We start from the raw sequence: 19,005 nt of genomic DNA, 5'->3' as shown, positions 1-19,005 counted from the left end.
GAAGGCAGTTTTTTACGGCTAACTTACCCAACAATATGCCCAGATTTGAAAAATGCATCTTTTTCCTATTGGGGTCAAATTCAAATACTCTCGAATCTTTTTGAAGGAGGCAACTTACTGAAGCAAAACTTGGAGCTAAATCATTAGATGTAATTTATAGACAATATGGAGTACAAGGCCATCTATTTGGAATCTTATAAAAAAACTTAGTGTCAAAATATTCCTCGGTAGTTTTCCTCGTGGAACCAGCAGCAGTCTGATCAACCTGAATTAGATAACAAGCAACCTCTGCTGTCTCCTCGTACTGAGCTGCTCCACATTATTCTACATCCATTTAAAGGCTTATGGCACAGAAAATTATGGTTTGCTTATCCTGGTAGTGGATATGGAGGATTTTATGGAGAAAGTGTTGATAATATTTTTCCAATGTTGTGAAAGGCCATGTTGCATGCCCAACACGAAACTCCCAAAGCAGACACTCTGTTAATACTATATTCAACTCCCCCTCCCATTCCGAATTTGACCTTTCTCTCCTGGGCCTCCTCCATGGCCGGAGTGAGGACCACCATAAATTGGAGGAGGAGCATCTCATATTTCGCTTGGGCAGTTTGCACCCCAGCGGTATGAACATTGACTTCTCTAATTTCAGGTAGTCCCTACTTTCTCCTCCCCTTCCCAGGTCTCCATCAGCCCACTGGCTCCACCTCTTCCTTTCTTCTTCCCCCCCCCCACCCTCAAATCACTGAAGAAGGGTCTTGACCCGAAACATTGCCTATTTCCTTCACTCCATAGATGCTGCCTCACCCGCTGAGTTTCTCCAGCATTTTTGTCTACTCTGTTATTACTGCGAAGGGATGAGATTACCAGATGGGCTGAGACAACGTTTCAAGGATGTGCTCAAAGTCTCTTCGAAGAAGTGTAACATTCCCCATTATTTCCTGGCCCATGACTGATCAAAAGTGGTGGAAGAACTGCCAGGTGGCGTTGAGAACTTAGTCCATCTATTGGGGGTGCATATATACGTTTATTAAATAGTGGAAGGAGTGCACCACCTCACAAACCCTTCATTTACCCTCCCCATCTAGAGAAGAGTCTGTGGTTCCCACATTGGCCTAATCAGCCACCTCAGATCCCCTGAAACCAGGGGAATGCAGCAGCAGTCATTCTGGATGCATGGGATTGACTACGGAGTCAACTAGGAATCAACCAACAAATGAAGAGCTCTTTCAGCTTCTCCCTCAATCCTCTTCCAATAATATAGCATGCATCCTAGTTTTGTTTTCGATATCCAAAATCACATGCATAGACTTTCCGCTGACTGGATAGCACACAACAAAAGCCTTTCACTGTGCCTCAGTGCACATGGCAATAAACTAAACTGAACCAAATTCAATTTTAATTGCTACGAGAACAGTGTAAATCCAAATTTTGTAGTTTTCTATACTAGTTTGTCACTACCTCCTCCAGATATCTCATCACTCTGACCTAGGTATCATTTATAAATTTAACTACCTTGTATTACTTATAAATGTAACTACTTTTGTATATCCCATAATTAAGAGAAATCCAAATGAGTACTATGGATACCCCACACAATACATTCTCAAAAAGAGTTGGAGAGATGAACAGAGGAGGTCTGTGATTTCCCAGACCTGGACTGGTAAAGATGTGACAACTAAAGATGTGGAGGGAAAAAAGAGTAAACGCCTGTATGGCTCACATAAGGAATTGAAGGGGAGATAACATGACACGGTAAGAGGGAACCATGTGTTGGAGAAAACACAGGAAATATTTTGGGTGTTCACCACTATAATATAAATGAATACAAGAGGACTTTTGTCTTGGTGGGCGAGGAGAAACAAGCAGAGCCGCAGTCTCAATCAAACAAGTCCATGTGTTATGAAGGCAAGGACTGAGAAGATGAGAAGGTAGCATAGAGGGATTTCAGGGCAGGGGTGGTGGAGGGGGGGGGGGGGGGGGGGGGGGGGGTGTGGTCTCATATTTCAGGGATGATAAGCAGTGGAACTCAATTGTGGCCTGGTCTGATCAGGTGATAAATAGCTGGAAAAAATCTCAACCTTGTGTTGTAAGATCTGTTCTTTTTGTTTAGAATTGCATAACTTCTGAATTAATTAAAGAACAACACAAATCTCAATGCTTTGTATTTAAGGGAGCACAGATGGGGTCAAAAGGAACTATAAGGATGAGACAAGAATGGTTTTGGAGAGCCACAAGCCATCAAGGGGGAAGGTGAGTGTCAATGAACAAATGGGTGGGGGTGGTTCAAAAAATAGAGGAATCTCCAGAAATGCTTGAGACATCCTCCAGAGATGCTGCCCCCCCCCCCCAGAACCGGAGGCACGAAACGCACCGGCGGGCGCACAACCCGGCCGGACCGCGTGCGGAAGTCAGCCGACCGAGGGGCTGGCGGAGGCACAGGTGGAGTGACAGGCGGAGAGAGCTGTGAAGGGGGGCGCCCTCGAGGCCGAGATTGGGCAACCAGCTGGTCAATGTCCAGATGTGCCGGCTTCAACCAGTCAATCGACACGGCCTCCGAACACAAAGGTCGTCTGCCCGTGTTCCAGCACCCGGAACGGGCCCTCGTACGGCCTCTGGAGTGGCGTCCAGTGGGCATCACGGCGCAGGAAAACGTAGGGGCAGTCCCGGAGGGCTGATTGCACGTGCGAGCGAAATGTCCCATGGCGGGACGTCGGGACGGGCGCGAGCCTGCCAACTCGCTCGCGAAGGTGCTTTAGGGTGGATGAGGGCGTTCCCTGCTGCTCCGGCGCCGACGGCATGAACTCCCCGGGCACCGTGAATGGCGACCTGTAAACGAGCTCCACTGATGATGAGGCCAAGTCCTCTTTAGGAGCAGTCCGGATGCCCAGCAAGACCCACGGCAACTCGTCCATCCAGTCCGGGCCGGAGAGTCGTGCCTTCAGCGCTGCCTTAAGCTGCTGGTGGAACTTCTCCACCAGTCCGTTAGCTTGCGGGTGATAGGCCGTGGTGTGGTGCAGCGGCACACCCAGCAAGTGAGAAATGGCCGACCACAGCTCGGAGGTGAACTGTGGCCCCCTGGTCTGATGAGATGTGCGCCGGCACCCCAAAGCGAGCAATCCAGTGCGCGGACAATGCACGAGCGTACGTAGCCGTTGACGTGTCGGCCAAAGGTATGGCCTCCGGCCACCGCGTGAAGCGGTCCACCATCGTGAGGAGGTGGGTAATGCCCCGGGACAGCGGGAGAGGCCCCACAATGTCCACGTGGAGATGGTCGAATCGCCGGTGAGGTAGGCCGAACTCCTGGAGGGGCGCCCGGACATGGTGCTAGATCTTCGCCGTCTGGCACGGAATGCAGGTGCGAGCCCAGTGGCCAACCTGCTTGTGCAGACCGTCCACATGAACCGAGCGGCCACTAGTACCGTTGCCGCCCGGATTGATGGGTGAGCCAGCCCGTGGATAACATCGAAAACCCTCCGACACCAAGCGGCAGGGACCGGACGACACATCGCACAGGATCGTTGCCCCTCCAGGACCGAGAGGGACATCGTCGAGGTGAAGGCCGTAGATGGCAGTCCAGTAGGCGGGCATCTCACCGTCCGTGAGCTGCGCCTCCGCCAGGGCAGAATAGTCAATTCCGGGCGCCACCTCAAACACGGCGTCGATGGCGGTGCGGGACAATGCATCGGCCACCCAGTTCTCTTTCCCCTCGACGTAGCGGATGGAGGACGGAAATGTACGCCAATTGCCGCTGCTGTCATGTGGACCAGGGGTCGGAAACCTTCGCCAGGGCGAAAGTGAGCGGCTTGTGGTCCGTGTAGGCGGTGAACCGGCGGCCCTCCAGGAAGTAGCGGAAGTGGCGCACTGCCAGGTACAGAGCCAGGAGCTCGTGATCGAACGCACTGTACTTAGTCTGAGCGCGGTTGAGGTGCCGGCTGAAGAAGGCCAGGGGCCGCCAACCTCCGTCCGTCAGTTGTTCCAGCACGGCACCAACCGCCAACTCCGAGGCGTCCACCGTAAGAGGAGTCGGGGCATCCTCCCGCGGGTGCACCAGCAGTACGGCCCGAGCAAGGGCCTTCTTCGCGCCGTCAAATGCTGCCACCACCTCATTGGTCCACTCGTTGTCCTTACGCCCACCCGCCAGAAGTTGCTACAGTGGCCGCATGATGTTGGCCGCGGATGGCACAAAACGATGATAAAATGCCATCATCCTGATAAACTCCTGCATACCGCACACCGTGTATGGATGGGGAAACTGACGGACCCTGTCCGGCAGGGGAACCGTGCCTTCCGAAGTCACGCGGTGGCCGAGGAAGTCGATTTTGGTTACACCAAAACGGCACTTGGCGAGGTTGACAGCCAAGCCATGCTCGCTGAGCCGCTGACAGAGCTGCCGGAGTTGGGTGCAGCGCTCCTGCTGCGAGAGGCTGGCCACCAGGATGTCGTCGAGGTAGACAAAAACAAACTCGACGCCGCGACACACCCCGTCCATCAACCGTTGGAATGCCTGCACAGCGTTCTAAGGCCGAACAGCATCCGCATGAATTCATACAGCCCGAACGGCGTGATGATTGCCGTCTTGTGTACATCCTTCGGTTGGACCGGGATCTGGTTATAACCCCATACCAGATCCACTTTGGAGAATATAGTAGCCCCGACCAAATGGGCGGTGAAGTCCAGGATATGGGGTACGGGGTATCGGTCTGCGGTTGTTGCGGTTATCAGCCGCCGATAATCCCCGCAAGGTCGCCAGCCCCCGCTTGCCTTAGGTACCATGTGGAGTGCTCGTGCGTGGAGAGGTGGGCCGGTAGCTGGTATGAAATGAACCACCCCGTGATGACCGAAACTATGGGGTCAGGATATCCGGGAACGCGGCCAAGATCCAAGCGAAGCGGGAATCCACGTACGACAGGGGGCGTCCAACCAGCTCATCCAATCGCAACGTGATCGGCTCCATCGTGGCGGCGTGGACCAAGCGCTGACGCCTGACGTCCACCAGGAGGGAATGCGCCCGGAGGAAGTCGGCCCCGAGCAATGGCTGGGAGACATCCGCAATGGTGAACCGCCACGAGGACGGGCGGTTGTCTCCATCATGACGATAATGGAGTGTCAGGGGTCACCAAAGTGGGGCGTAGGTCCCGAAATGAAAGCGAGGAGCCAGGTGTTTCAGGAGGTACCTTTTATTATGTCCTTCTTGGTATCAGAGAGGTCCGCAAGAGGAAGATGGCACCCAAACCCTTGCCTTTTATTCCTCTAGCTAAGGGCCGCCTCTGGACTCAACCATTCCCGTGCCGAGGGGTCTGATAGTTGGGATGGCCCGACCCTTGGGATCCGCCACAATATGATGTCATACAAAAAAACCATGGACTGATGTAGGTGGCCAAAAAACAATCCCTTCCACAAAACCCCTTTTAAAGCAAAGATCAACTCTTAGCTTTGAACAGCCAGGTTGTTTATAAAATACTTTGAGCATTTGAGATTCAGAAACACAAAAATATTTAAGGAGTTATGTTTAAAAAAAAAAAGATTTCTTCGGAAATAAATTTAAAAGTAGTGTTTAAAAAAAACCTTTTCCACAGGCGACTTGAGGAAAGGAGTAACAAAGTTACAGAATATCTCCCCAGATGAAGAGTCTGGTAATACTTGCTCTGCAGTTTGTGGAATGCAGAAGCATGCAGAAAGGTTATTTAGGATTTTTAATTACTTGAGCTTGCTATAATTTTTAAATTGCTATTTCTTGAGTTCTCTTTTATTTTTACTCAATTAATTTTCAGTAAAACCTGATGGGGAATAGCAAGCAATGTGGCACTAAACCACCTGCATTTCTCATTGTAAATCCCTCCCATCCAATTGCCTCTGCCAAACACTCCTTGGATTCCATAGAAAAGTTGGAGCTGGACTGACACCACCACAACTTTTGTCATTTAATCCCATTTGGTTTTTGCTTTATCGCAGACATTTCCTTTGCTCACCTCACCCACTTCAAAAAACAATTTCCTGATTCTCATCAAAGTTCATTGACCTGAAACATTAAATCTTTCCTTCTTTTCACAGGTCCTGCCTGACTTGCTATGTATTTTCAACATTTATTGCTTTTATTGCTCTGGCTCTGTAGATGTTTCCCCTACAGTAAAGAAGCATTTGCTAGATAGAGCATTTATCCTGATTGTACCTGCACTGTGGCAGGGAGGCCTCAAATGGAAGATAGATTGACTTTTGGAATGTTAGACCATTAACCTTACGAACATTGTCACTCACGATATTCGTGCACAGCCTTAACAAGTTAGTTTAAATTAGCTTGGGAGTAGATATTTTCCTCTGAAGTGCAGGACATTGAATTGTCAGAAGGAAGAAAACAAATACTGCACAAGCTTCATAAAACCCATTGTGTTGTGTTATGCACAATGTGCATTAAGTTGATTTTATTCAAGAAAAGATGAACTTCAGGGAAAATACAGGAATTCTCATAATACACAAAGGACATAAGTTAGACCACATTGCAGAAGGGTGTTTGAAGAGGTTTACTTGTAACTGTATTTCCCAATCTGCTTTGCAGTTAGACACAGTATACCTCATTTTATTTTTATATCAGTTTCTTGGTTATCAGCAGAGTTCAGGGTTATCAACATCAAGTGTACTCGTAATACAAAACTAAAAACTAAATCAGATCATTTCAGAAAAAAAAACATAAATAGGTGTGATGCACATTAGTGTAACAAAACAAATTTTGTAAACATTTTCTCGAACGTAACATGCATAAGATAGAGACACTGCAGTCATACAACAAAGGTTATTTGACTTTAAACAAAGTATTAGAATTTAAAATTATAGGCATTTTCACCTACTCAGAAAGCACCGAAACAATGTGTTGAAATTATTTAAAAAACTAAGAGATAGTGGCATTTTAATACTGTTACACCACCGTGGCACTTCTCATAGATGGGAGTTGCCAATCACAGACTCTGCTGAGAGGAATTGCTTCCAACATCAGGACATTTAACAGTGTTTTCTTTTAAATCCAAAAATATTCTGCTCACAGTAAACCTACTTATGTCAGGAAGTTTCTACAATTACTTTTACAGTTCCAAATGGATGACCTAGGAGTACATTGCAAATTATTCAGTGAACAGGAGCTGCTAGAGAGAAAGATCACAGTGACATGAGTGAATGAAAGATTCCCACGGTACACATTTGATCTCCTTGTACCATACTGAGAAAATTTCATTGCAGAAAGAATAGTCTCCTCTAAGAGAACTAAGCCCTGTAAAGTTTGAGAACCTGTGCACATAACAGCATAAGGCAGCTGTTTATAAAGTACCAAAAAAAGTTTAACATATCATTGGATCAATATAATGCTACTGCGCATTATTACAACAACAGTATAGTATAGTATACACTATAGGTATCTCAAGTAATTGAGTGACAATTCAACAGATTATTACTGTAGACACATTTGTAAATGTCTAACATTTGTAAAATAAAATTCTGTTTACAGCGATATTAAAAAAATCATTCCACAGCTGGAATTTTGGATCTAAATATGGGAAGATATAGTATTGATAAGCAGTTTTACTACATTCTTGAAATTAAGTGTTTTTAGTGCATTGCATCGTAAATCAACCACCTGATCCCTACTACATTTACAGTTTATTTTAATGCAATAGAATAGCTTAGTAAAACTATTTTCAAACTGTTACTTAAATCCAATTCTGCTGAGTAACAAGAATGTTAGTTGTTGCTCTGCACTGAAATGGAGGATCACAATTGTGGCTATTGCTTCAACCACATTTACAGCACCCTCCATAATGTTTGTGACGAAGACCAATCATTTATTTATTTGCCTCTGTACTTCACAATTTGAGATGTGTAATAGAAAAAAAATCACATGTGGTTAAAGTGCACATTGTCAGATTTTATTATAGGGTTTAGTTTAGTTTAGAGGTGCAGAAACCAACCGGTTTCAGCCAACCGGATCCGCGCCGACCAGCGATCCCCGCACATTAACACTACCCTATACCCACCAGGGACAATTGTTACATTTACCAAAAATACAAAGTAGAGCACCTCATCAGTATTTCAGATACTCTAAAGGAAAACATAATCACAAGCAATTGTTAAAAAGGTATAACTTACAGACCTGCACGTCTTTGAAGTGTGGGAGGAAACCGAAGGTCTCAGAGAAAACCCACGCAGGTCACGGGGAGAAGGTACAAACTCTGAACAGACAGCACCCGTAGTCGGGATCGAATCCGGGTCTCCGGCGCTGCATTCGCTGTAAGGCAGCAACTCTACTGCTGCGCCACCATGCCATGGTATTTTCATACATTTTGGTTTCACCATGTAGAAATTCTAGCTGTGTTCATACATAGTCCCCCTCCCCCCATTTCAGGGCACCATAATGTTTGGGACACATGGCTTCACTGACGTTTGTAATGTAGATTTGTGAATGACCACTGTCCACAGAAGACTTCATGAACAGAAATACAGAGGCTACACTGCAAGTTGCAAACTATTGGTTAGCCACAAAAATAGCATGGCGGGTTACAGTTTGCCAAGAACCACAGTTCTGGATAAAGGTTTTGTGGACAGATGAGACGAAGATTAACTAATATCAGAGTGATGGCAAGATCAAATTATGGAGGAGAGAAGGAACTGCCCAAGATCCAAAGCATACCACCTCATTTGTGAAACACGGTGGTGGGGGTGTTAGGGCCTGCGCATGTATGGCTGCTGAAGGTACTGGCTCACTTATTATTGTTGATACATCTGCTGATGGAAGTAGCATAATGAATTCTGAAGTGTATAGACACATCCTATCTGCTCAAGTTCAAACAAATGCCTCAAAACTCATTGGCCGGCGGTTCATTCTACAGCAAGACAATGATCCCAAACATACTGCTAAAGCAACAAAGGTTTTCAAAGCTAAAAAATGGTAAATTCTTGACTGGCCACGTCAATCACCCGATCTGAACCCAATTGAGCATCCCTTTTATATGATGAAGAGAAAACTGAAGGGGACTAGCCCCCAAAAGAAGCATAAGCTAAAGATGGCTGCAAAACAGGCCTGGCAGAGCATCATCAGAGAAGACACCCAGCAACTGGTGATGTCCATGAATCACAGACTTCAAGCAGTCATTGCATGCAAAAGATATGCAGCAAAATATCTTCATTTACATGACATTGCTGTGTCCCCAACATTATGGTGCCCTGAAATGGGGGGAACTATGTATAAACACAGCTGTAATTTATACATGGTGAAACCAAAATGTATAACAATAACCTTTATTAAAATATGGCAATGTGCACTTTAACCACATGTGATTTTTTTCTATTACAAATCTCAAATGTTGGAGTACAGATGCAAATAAATAAATAATGGGTCTTTGTTCTAAACATTATGGAGGGCACTGTAGATCAGATGATTACTTGCCTCCATCTTATGTTCATACGCACAAAGCTGACCATAAATTTGTCTGTTTCTGCTCACAGCTGGTATATTCCAATTACAAAAAAATCACACTGTTTGCCTACTAAAACGAGCTACAATTTGACCAACAGTTGACAAACGTTTTATCCTAAATTTGGTATTAATAAACTTTAAATTAGACAATGATGCAAGTTTCAGATACAAATAACATTAAAATGACTAAACCACCTCTTTATCCTTTCTTAAACATATGAGGTAGGCAAAATAAATGTTTTAAAGTAGTTTGGGCAATTTATGAGTGCAAGATTTGTTAAACTGCTTTTGCACTACTACAAATAGTCTAACCACGGAGAGGCAGTTTTAATACTGTAACCAAACATCAAGTTTCTGGTCTCCCCATAAATCCGTGCAAACTCGTCCTTTGCACGAATTTCAATTTACTTTTTTTTTTTTTTTAAAAGATTGCGAACACAAGCAAAACCTGATATACAGAAAAAGAGTAAAAACATCTTTCCCTTGCAAAGACCTCCTCCCAATCTGTCATTCACATTTCAATTAAAATTTCAAACTTGCATTTTCTTTCTAAAACATGTCACCTTACGGAAAAAGTTGCTTAGAATGATATACATTGAAAAAAATTCAGCTTCCCCTTATCCGTGATACACAATTCTTTATTGTCTATCAACCAGTTTCCACTTCCCCTTTGCCTGACTACATTAGAACAAACCTCTTGCATTCATTGGGCTCTTTTCTGAAGTAAAAAGCAGACATCTTAAGCCAAGGGATGTTGTAACTGAGATGAGGTGTTTCTTTTCTATTCTAGACTGGCGGTCACCTGACAGTAAAATTATCACAGCACCAGTAGCATTGCATCCTTGTTTCAGTTCACTTTAATGTCCGTGATAGGTTTGGGCAATGCATTACATCAGTGCAGTTTGTTTTCCTCCAGTTGTTAGTTCATTCAAGGCTTTAAAGATCTTGAGTAGACACTGGCTTCTCTCAAACTATGACTTGCTTTTCTACCAGCTGAGAAGTGAACTCCGACCAAGAGTCATGAAGTAAACCTGGCTGCTTCCACCAGAACGAACTGAAGCAAAAAAGACCTGAAGGGAAAATAGAAGACATGACACATAAGACGAGACTGTACGCATTCAAGTTTAATCACTATTTTAATGCCTTTCCACTCCCCCTCCAAAAAAAATCACTTACCTTGTCGTTTCTCTCACAAAGAAATTTTAGTCGTTGTGCTCTTTTATGCATAAATACACCATCCAAATGTCCAGTTTCCACTGACCGGATCTCAATGGCCTTTTCTCCCCAACCCATAATCTGATTGGATCGGATGTAAGCTGATTAAAAAATAATCACAATTTCAAAAATTAGGATTTATGAATAAACCCTTCACATGCTCCCAAGTTATGAGTAACCCTTCACATGCTCCCAAGTTATTTCAGCAGATGTCATTTTGGAATAATGTCTTCACATTTACATACCGATTGATGTAGGCATCTCTCCCCACTGTAAAACCACATCTTTAGTAATTCTCCCGTAGGTGTTAACATAGACTCCTTCATCTTCATAACATACCAACAATTCCATTCCATCTGTATTTGGAAGTATAATAATTGCATGTGGTTGGATGCAGTTTTGGATCTGTTGGAAAAGCATTTCCAGTTTATTCCACTACATTCAAGAAGCAAACTTGAGTCCAGACATTTTTATTTTATATATTGTGTAACTAAACAGCATTCTGCAATTATATCATAAATTACAATTGGTACAACATTAGACAGCATTAGAGCTATAAAAATATCATTGATATTCCAGGACTAAGTTTTCATTTGACATTTGGAATAACAAGTGTTCAAAATTTATAACTATTAGTCCAAATATATCATTTTGATCTTATTATGAAACAGAGCACTAACTTTTCTATAGTTTCTATGAATGGACAACTATAGTGGAATTCAATAAATTCCATCTTGATCAAAGATTTATTTTAATTGAAATTAAACTCTGTTCTTATTACCATGCAAGTTAGCAGCTGTGAGAACAATGACATGTCATACAAGTGTTTGAATCTCATATACTGAAAAGCTTTAAAGATTGTTTTCTTTATCTGTAACAAATGAGTGGGCACAATCTTACATGTGTTGGCAGGTAAATATCATAGACTGTCCCAGAGTCCACGTCAACTGCATGATAGCCAGCGCTGGAGCCATAGATCACTTTCAACCTCTGTCCTTCTTCCACAGTGAGGTCTACTAATAATGGCCTGTGTAACAGGTCTGTGAAAGACTGCAAGAACAAATGAAAATCAAATTTGGCAAAACGCTGCACTGAAAGATACAAAATGCTGCTTTACACAAATAAAGTACTGGAGTAACTCAGCGGATCAGGCAGCATCTCTGGAGAACATGGATAGTTGATGTTTTGGGTGGGGAGCCTTCTTCAGACTGATTGTAGTTAGGAGAGGGGGGGGGGGGTGAGAGAGCTGGAAGAGGTGTGTTGATGGGATAAAGCCTGGCAAGTGATGTGATAAGTGGATACAAGTAAGGTGGGGGGGGGGGGGGGGGGGGGGGGTGGTTCAATTGCGTTGTAATCTTCCCAAGCAGAATATTAGGTGCCGCTCCTTTAGTTTGCATGTGGCCTCACTCTGGCATCGGAGGAGGCCCAGGATAGTAAAGTCAGCATGGGAATGGCAAGTGCAGTTAAAATGGTTAATGACCGGGAGATCCAGCAGGTCGTAGCAGAGTTTAGTGAAAGGGTCGCCTAGACTATGCTTCGTCTCGTCAATGTAAAGGAGGCCACATCGGGAGCACCGAATGCAGTAGATGATGTTAGAGGAGGTGCATGCAAATCTCTGTCTCACCTGGAAGGCTGCTGGGGTTCCTGGATGGATGCGAGTGAGGAGGCATTGTGACAGGTGTTACATCTCCTGGGAAAGTACCCGGGGAGGGGTGATTTGGTTGGGAAAGGATTAGTGAACCAAAGAATTGCACAGAGGGAGCGATCTCTGCAGAAAGCGGAAAGGGATGAGGATGGGAAGATGTGACTGGTGGTGGGATTGCATAGAAGATGGCAGAAATGTCAGAGAATTATGTGTTGGATGCAAATGCTGGTGGGATGAAAAATAAGGACCAGGGGAACACTATCTGTGTTCCGTCTGGGGGGGGGGGGGGGGGGGGAGGACGGGAAAAAAACTGCAGGATACAGAGGATACATGCGTGAGGGATCCATTTAGACAGCAGTGGGAAACCATGTTTACTAAAGAAGCAGGTCATCTCTAATGTCCTAAAATGAAAACCTCATCTTGGGAGCAGATGCAGCAAAGATGGAGAAATTGAGAGTAGGGGATGGTGTCTTTACCATATGCAGGGTGGGAATAGGTGTCGTCCAGATAACTGGGAGTCAGTGTGATTAAAGTAGACGTCAGTCAATAGTCTGTGATGGAGACAGAGATCAAGAAAGGGGAGAGAGGTGTCAGAGATAGTTCAAGTGAATTTGAGGGCAGGTTGGAAGTTGGTGGTAAAGTTAATAAAATCAACAAGTTCTGCAAGTGTGCAGAAGGCAGCCCCAATGCAGTCATCGTTGCAACAGAGAAAGAGTTGGGGATGGTGCCAGTGTACATCTGAAACAAGGACTGTTCGACATAACCAACAAAAAGGCAGGCATAGCTTAGAGTCATCGAGTGATACAATGTGGAAACAGGCCCTTTGGCCCAACTTGCCCACACCAGGCTAACGTATCCCAGCTACACAAGTCAAGCTTGGACCCATGAGACCCACTCAAAGAAAGCTTGATAAGTCAAACGAGAAGTTGTTGAGGGTGAGGACAAGTTCGGCCTGGAAGAAGAGAGTATTGAGAGAATTGAAGAGTAGTTGGGAAGTAGGTGGGAAGGGACTGGACGAGAGGCCAAGATGTAATCAAGGTATTTGGAGGGAAGAGTTGCGTGGGGTAGGAGCAGGCTGAAACAATGGATCTGCCACGGTTGTCCTGCCCATGGATTTTGGGAAAGTGATAGAAACAGGCAGTACGGTACTAGGGAACTATAAGTTTGGAGGCTGTGGAGGGGAGATCGCGAGAGATGAGAAACGTAATAGTTTGCACTTTTAAATCAAATTTAAATCAACTTATATAATCCAACTTGCTGCGCCCAATCGTTTTTATGTGCAGAAAACCTCAACAGTGTTTTAAAAGTTCCATCACCAAAGTGCCCTGAGATTGAAAATCATTCATAATTCAACAGGAAACTGTTAATGCTCTTACACGGATTGATATGGAATTGTCGGCGTGCAACGACAAGTGCCAAGCAGCTTTTTGTCCCATGTAAAAATCTGCTTATTTTTCAAACTGACATGACTGCAGCGTGAAATATATATTTAGTATGTATCAACCTTATTATGATGGAATGATGAGCAATGAAAAAGATTTTGCTTTGAAATTGCCTTCCTTAAAATTGTTTGACCTTGGGACATGGGAGTCAGGAAAAGCAGTGTTTTTTTTTTTTTTGCCTTCATGGAATGAAGAATCAACCATGTAGTCTGAACTGGCATCTTCCCTTTCCGGATAGACAATCAAAACTGAATTTGAGTTATCATATTGACATTTCCACGGAGGAAGGCCAGCCAGAATACAACATTTCCAGTTTTCTATCCAGTTTATTTAATCATACAAAACGAGAGTCTATATTCATTTAATTTGCTCTAATAACTTTTGAGCCTATAAACGACATTATACATCACATCATTACACGGCTTTATAGGATTTGGACTTTAGGCTGCATTTGTGTAGTTGAGTGCCCTCTTGCAGGAAGGATATAGAGACTTCTGAAAGGGCATAGAAGTGGTTTACTAGAATGATGCCTGGATTAGAGGCCAATAGCTACAGGGAAAGGTTGGTTAGACCTAAATTGTTTTCCCTGGAACATCAGAGGTTGAAAGGAGACCTGACAGAAGTACAGTAAAACCTCGTTATAACGGACCGTGGAGGAGGAATGGTGTCCGTTATTGCCAATTGTCCACTATAACCGATCATGGGTTATCATTGTGCATATACTAGAAATAAAACAACTACTGATGCTGGATAATACACAAATGGACACAAAGTGCTGGAGTAACACAGCAGGTCATGCAGAATCTCTGGAAAACATGGATAGATTACGTTTTGGGTCAAGACCATTCTGCAAGCGAGGATCGGTGGTCATTGGTCGTGGCCCGCAGGCAGCCGGAGAGCAGGTAAGAGTCGGCAGTGGCAGCGGCGGGCATGGCCTGGAAGTGGCCTGGGGCTCTAGAGAATGTCTAAAACATTCCCTAGAGCCCTACCATTCACCGTGTTAGGTGCTGCTGCATTAAGATTGAGCAGGATCACTTGGATTTTCAGTCAGTCTGTGAGATCAATTACCTGAATGTTGGTGTGATATTCCATGTCCACTGAATCCAGTCAGATAGAGAGAATGATAGCAAGAGCAAGGGGTATGATGTACTCTTACAGAAGTTACTGGGGGTGCAAAATAAGCAGAGAAGTGCAAAAGATAGACATGAAATATGAAGGACAAACAAAGTTTTATTGGAGAGCTCCATGACATTTGAAAACTCACTGGCACAATAGCCATGGGAAGGGTCTCTTAGGATAATACTAGCGATTCTGATAGAAAAGCATATTTTGTTTTTGGTTGCTTCAACAAAATAATTTTATATTGCTGATATGGTAATTTCAATAACCACGAGGCACATGCATTGCAAATAAATAAATTCTAAACGATTCTCTTGATTTAAGGAACAAAAAATGTTTGATCAGCTTAAATAAAGTACATGCTGCATTAAAGTCACAGTTAGACTCCTGTGCATTACATTTTCCAAAGAGCTAATTTTCAGATTTAGCTTTCCATTCAAAGGAAACGCACAACCAAGGGGTATTGATAATTGTGCATTGGTGAAAGTCTCTGTACAACTTTGTTTCCAAATATTGCAGATGGATTTAGATTAGTTTAGTTTAGTTCCGTGTCATGTACAGGTGCAGCAGTACTTATTTTTGAATTCCTCCAACAAATAGAAGTGGACAATAAGGTGCGCTCAGAACAGGATCGAGTACCAGAAGATGCACTGTGAAACAGGCCACACGTGGGATTCAATTCATAGCAACAAGACAAAAGTGGGATCTGACAACAACAGTCCATTAAATTTACTTTAGTTTACAGACACAGTGTGAAAACAGGCCCTTCGGCACACCGTCCACAACTACAAATTATCACCTTGGGACAATTTTACAGAAGCTAATTAACCTACAAACCTGCACGTTTTTGGAGTGTGGGAGGAAACCGGAGCACCCAGGGAAAGCCCACGCAGTTACAGGCAGAACATGCAAATGCCATACAGGCTGCACCCGTAGTCAGGATCGAACCAGGGTCTCTGGCACTGTAAGCCAGCAGCTTTACCGTTGCACCACTGTGACTAATTGCTTTAGGTTAATATTACCATCTCAAATGAACATCATTTTCTTTAGCTTTGGAAAGTGATCATCGCTGGCACAGCCTGCCACTTACTTTACATCACATGGAGCTCTTGGGAAGGTGATTGTGAGCAACTTTACTGAACACTGAAGTCCATGTCAGGGTATCTTCACCTTGCATCCACGCCAACATATTTCTATCGGGAAAATTTGCAACTTGAAGCAGGGTCTGCAGATGGTGCTCATTTTCTGACACCTTCCCCCTTTGTTCTTCAGTATGGAAGTAACTGTTGGTTTAGGAGATGCCACAGTCTGCAGTACTGACTGAAGATCAGTGTCACTCATGTTATGAGTCATACTTTGTAGCTACGTCCACTAGTTTAATAGAAAGCTTCTCAGCCCTTTCTCCCTCAGTCTTGAGTTATGTATTAAGATGAAGTTACCTATGCTGTAACGCCAATAAACTCTTTGGAACTTAATCACTGTGTGTGAACTAAGTTATTCCAACAGCAGGAAAGGACAGACAGGTGGGCAGAGGGGGTGGGGTTGCCCTGTTGGTGAGGAATGAAATTCATTCCATTGCAAGGGATGGCATTGAAACAGGAGATGTGGAGTCAGTATGGATAGAACTAAGGAATTGTAAGGGTAAAAATACCCTAATGGGACTAATCTACAGGCCCCCAAACAGTAGCCTGGACATAGGGTTCAAGTTGAATCGGGAGTTAAAATTGGCATGTAGCAAAAGCAATGCTGTGGTTGTTACGGGACATTTCAACATGCAGGTAGACTTGGAAAATCAGGTTGGCACTGGACCCCAAGAAAGGGACTTTGTAGAGTGTCTTCGTGATGGATTCTTAGAACAGCTTGTATTGGAGCCTACCAGGAAGAAGGCAATTCTGGATTTAGTGTTATGTAATGAACCGGATGTGATACTCAAGGTTAATGAGCCATTAGGAGGCAGTGACCATAACATGGTCAGGTTTACTGGAGACCATCTACAATTGGAGAGGGAGAAGGGTAGATCGGGGGTCTCAGTGTTACAGTTGAATAAAGGGGACTATGGGGCCATGAGGGAGGAGCTGGCCAAGGTTGAATGGAAAGATACACTAGCAGGGATGACAGTGGAACAAAATGGCAGGTATTTCTAGGAATAATACAGAAGGTGCAGGATCAGTTCATTCCTAGGAGGAAGAAAGATTCCAAGGGGAGAAAGGGACGACCATGGCTGACAAGGGACGTCAGGGACGGTATAAAAATTAAAGCGAAGAAGTACAACGTAGCAAAGATGAGCGGGAAGCAAGAGGATTGGGTAATGTTTAAAGAACAACAGAAGATAACCAAAAAGACAATACGGGGAGAAAAGATGAGGTACGAAGGTAAGCTAGCCAAGAATATAAAGCAGGATAGTAAAAGCTTCTTTAGGTATGTGAAGAGGAAAAAATTAGTTAAGATCAAAGTTGGACCCTTGAAGACCGAAAAAGGTGAATTTATTATGGGGAACAAGGAAATGGCAGATGAGTTGAACAGGTACTTTGGATCTGTCGTCACTAAGGAGGACACAAACAATCTCCCTGATATAGTATGGCCAGAGGATCTGGGGTGATGGAGGAACTGAAGGAAATCCAAATTAGGCAGGAAATGGTGTTGGATAGACTGATGGGACTGAAGGCTGATAAATCCCCAGGGCCTGATGGTCTGCATCCCAGGGTACTTAAAGAAGTGGCTCTAGAAATTGTGGATGCATTGGTGATAATTTTCCATTTCTGTGGATGCATTGGTGATAATTGGTGAGAATTATAGACCAGTTAGCCTGACATCGGTGGTAGGGAAGATGCTGGAGTCAATTATAAAAGATGAGATAGCCAAACATTTGGATAGCAGTAACAGGATCGGTCCGAGTCAGCATGGATTTACGAAGGGGAAATCATGCTTGACTAATCTTCTGGAATTTTTTGAGATGTAACTAGGAAAATGGACAAGGGAAAGCCAGTGGATGTAGTGTGCCTGGACTTTCAGAAAGCATTTGATAAGTCCCACATGGGAGATTAGTGGGGAAAATTAGGGCACATGATATTGGGGGCACAGTGCTGACATGGATAGAGAAGTGGTTGGCAAACAAAGTGTAGGGATTAACGGGTCCCTTTCAGAATGGCAGGCAGTGACTAGTGGGGTACCGCAAGGCTCGGTGCTGGGACCACAGCTATTTACAATATACATCAATGATTTGGATGTAGGGATTCAAAGTAACATTAGCAAATTTGCAGATGACACAAAGCTGGGTGGCAGTGTGAACTGTGAGGAGGATGCTATGAGAGTGCAGGGTGACTTGGACAGGTTGGGGGAGTGGGCAGATGCATGGCAGATGAAGTTTAATGCGGATAAATGTGAGGTTATCCACTTTGGTACCAAAAACAGGAAGGCAGATTACTATCTAAATGGCATCGTTGGGAAAAGGGGAAGTACAACAGGATCTGGGGGTCCTTGTACATCAGTCTATGAAAGTAAGCATGCAGGTACAGCAGGCAGTGAAGAAAGCGAATGGCATGTTGGCCTTTATAACAAGAGGAATCGAATATAGGAGCAAAGAGGTCCTTCTGCAGTTGTACAGCCCTTGTGAGACCACACCTGGAGTATTGTGTACAGTTTTGGTCCCCTAATTTGAGGAAGGACATTCTTGCTATTGAGGGAGTGCAGCGTAGGTTTACGAGGTTAATTCCCGGGATGGCGGGACTGTCATATGCTGAGAGAATGGAGCGGCTGGGCTTAGAAGGATGAGAGGGTATCTCATTGAAACATATAAGATTGTTAAGGGTTTGGACACGCTAGAGGCAGGAAACATGTTCCCGATGTTGGGGGTGTCCAGAACTAGGGGCCACAGTTTAAGAATAAGGAGTAAGCCATTTAGAGTGGTGACGAGGAAACACTTTTTCTCACAGAGAGCGGTGAGTCTGTGGAATTCTCTGCCTCAGAGGGCGGTGGAGGCGGGTTCTCTGGATGCTTTCAAGAGAGAGCTAGATAGGGCTCTTAAAAATAGCGGAGTCAGGGGATATGGGGAGAAGGCAGGAACGGGGTACTGATTGGGGATGATCAGCCATGATTACATTGAAAGACGGTGCTGGCTCGAAGGGCCG

At 44.4% G+C, this 19,005-nt stretch overlaps 1 protein-coding gene across 10 annotated transcripts in view; it reads right to left on the bottom strand.

The window, feature by feature from the left end:
• Positions 1-6,382: 6,382 nt before the first annotated feature.
• map4k4 (mitogen-activated protein kinase kinase kinase kinase 4) overlaps positions 6,383-19,005 on the bottom strand; it is a 298,343-nt gene continuing 285,720 nt past the window's right edge. For 6 of the 10 annotated variants that reach the window (XM_033022590.1, XM_033022585.1, XM_033022591.1 and 3 more), the window contains 4 exons: positions 11,573-11,722; positions 10,918-11,077; positions 10,634-10,773; positions 10,363-10,527 (listed from right to left, as the gene is read on the bottom strand). In XM_033022590.1, coding sequence (XP_032878481.1) covers positions 10,444-10,527; positions 10,634-10,773; positions 10,918-11,077; positions 11,573-11,722 — 534 coding nt within the window. In that variant the 3' untranslated portion in view covers positions 10,363-10,443. Of the gene's footprint in view, positions 10,528-10,633; positions 10,774-10,917; positions 11,078-11,572; positions 11,723-19,005 lie in introns of all 10 variants that reach the window. The other 4 variants (XM_033022583.1, XM_033022586.1, XM_033022589.1 and 1 more) reach the window with 1 other exon arrangement.

The sequence above is a fragment of the Amblyraja radiata genome, chromosome 6 (assembly GCF_010909765.2).
Source record: "Amblyraja radiata isolate CabotCenter1 chromosome 6, sAmbRad1.1.pri, whole genome shotgun sequence".
Lineage (NCBI taxonomy): Eukaryota > Metazoa > Chordata > Chondrichthyes > Rajiformes > Rajidae > Amblyraja > Amblyraja radiata.
This window is presented reverse-complemented; position numbering and strand designations above follow the sequence as displayed.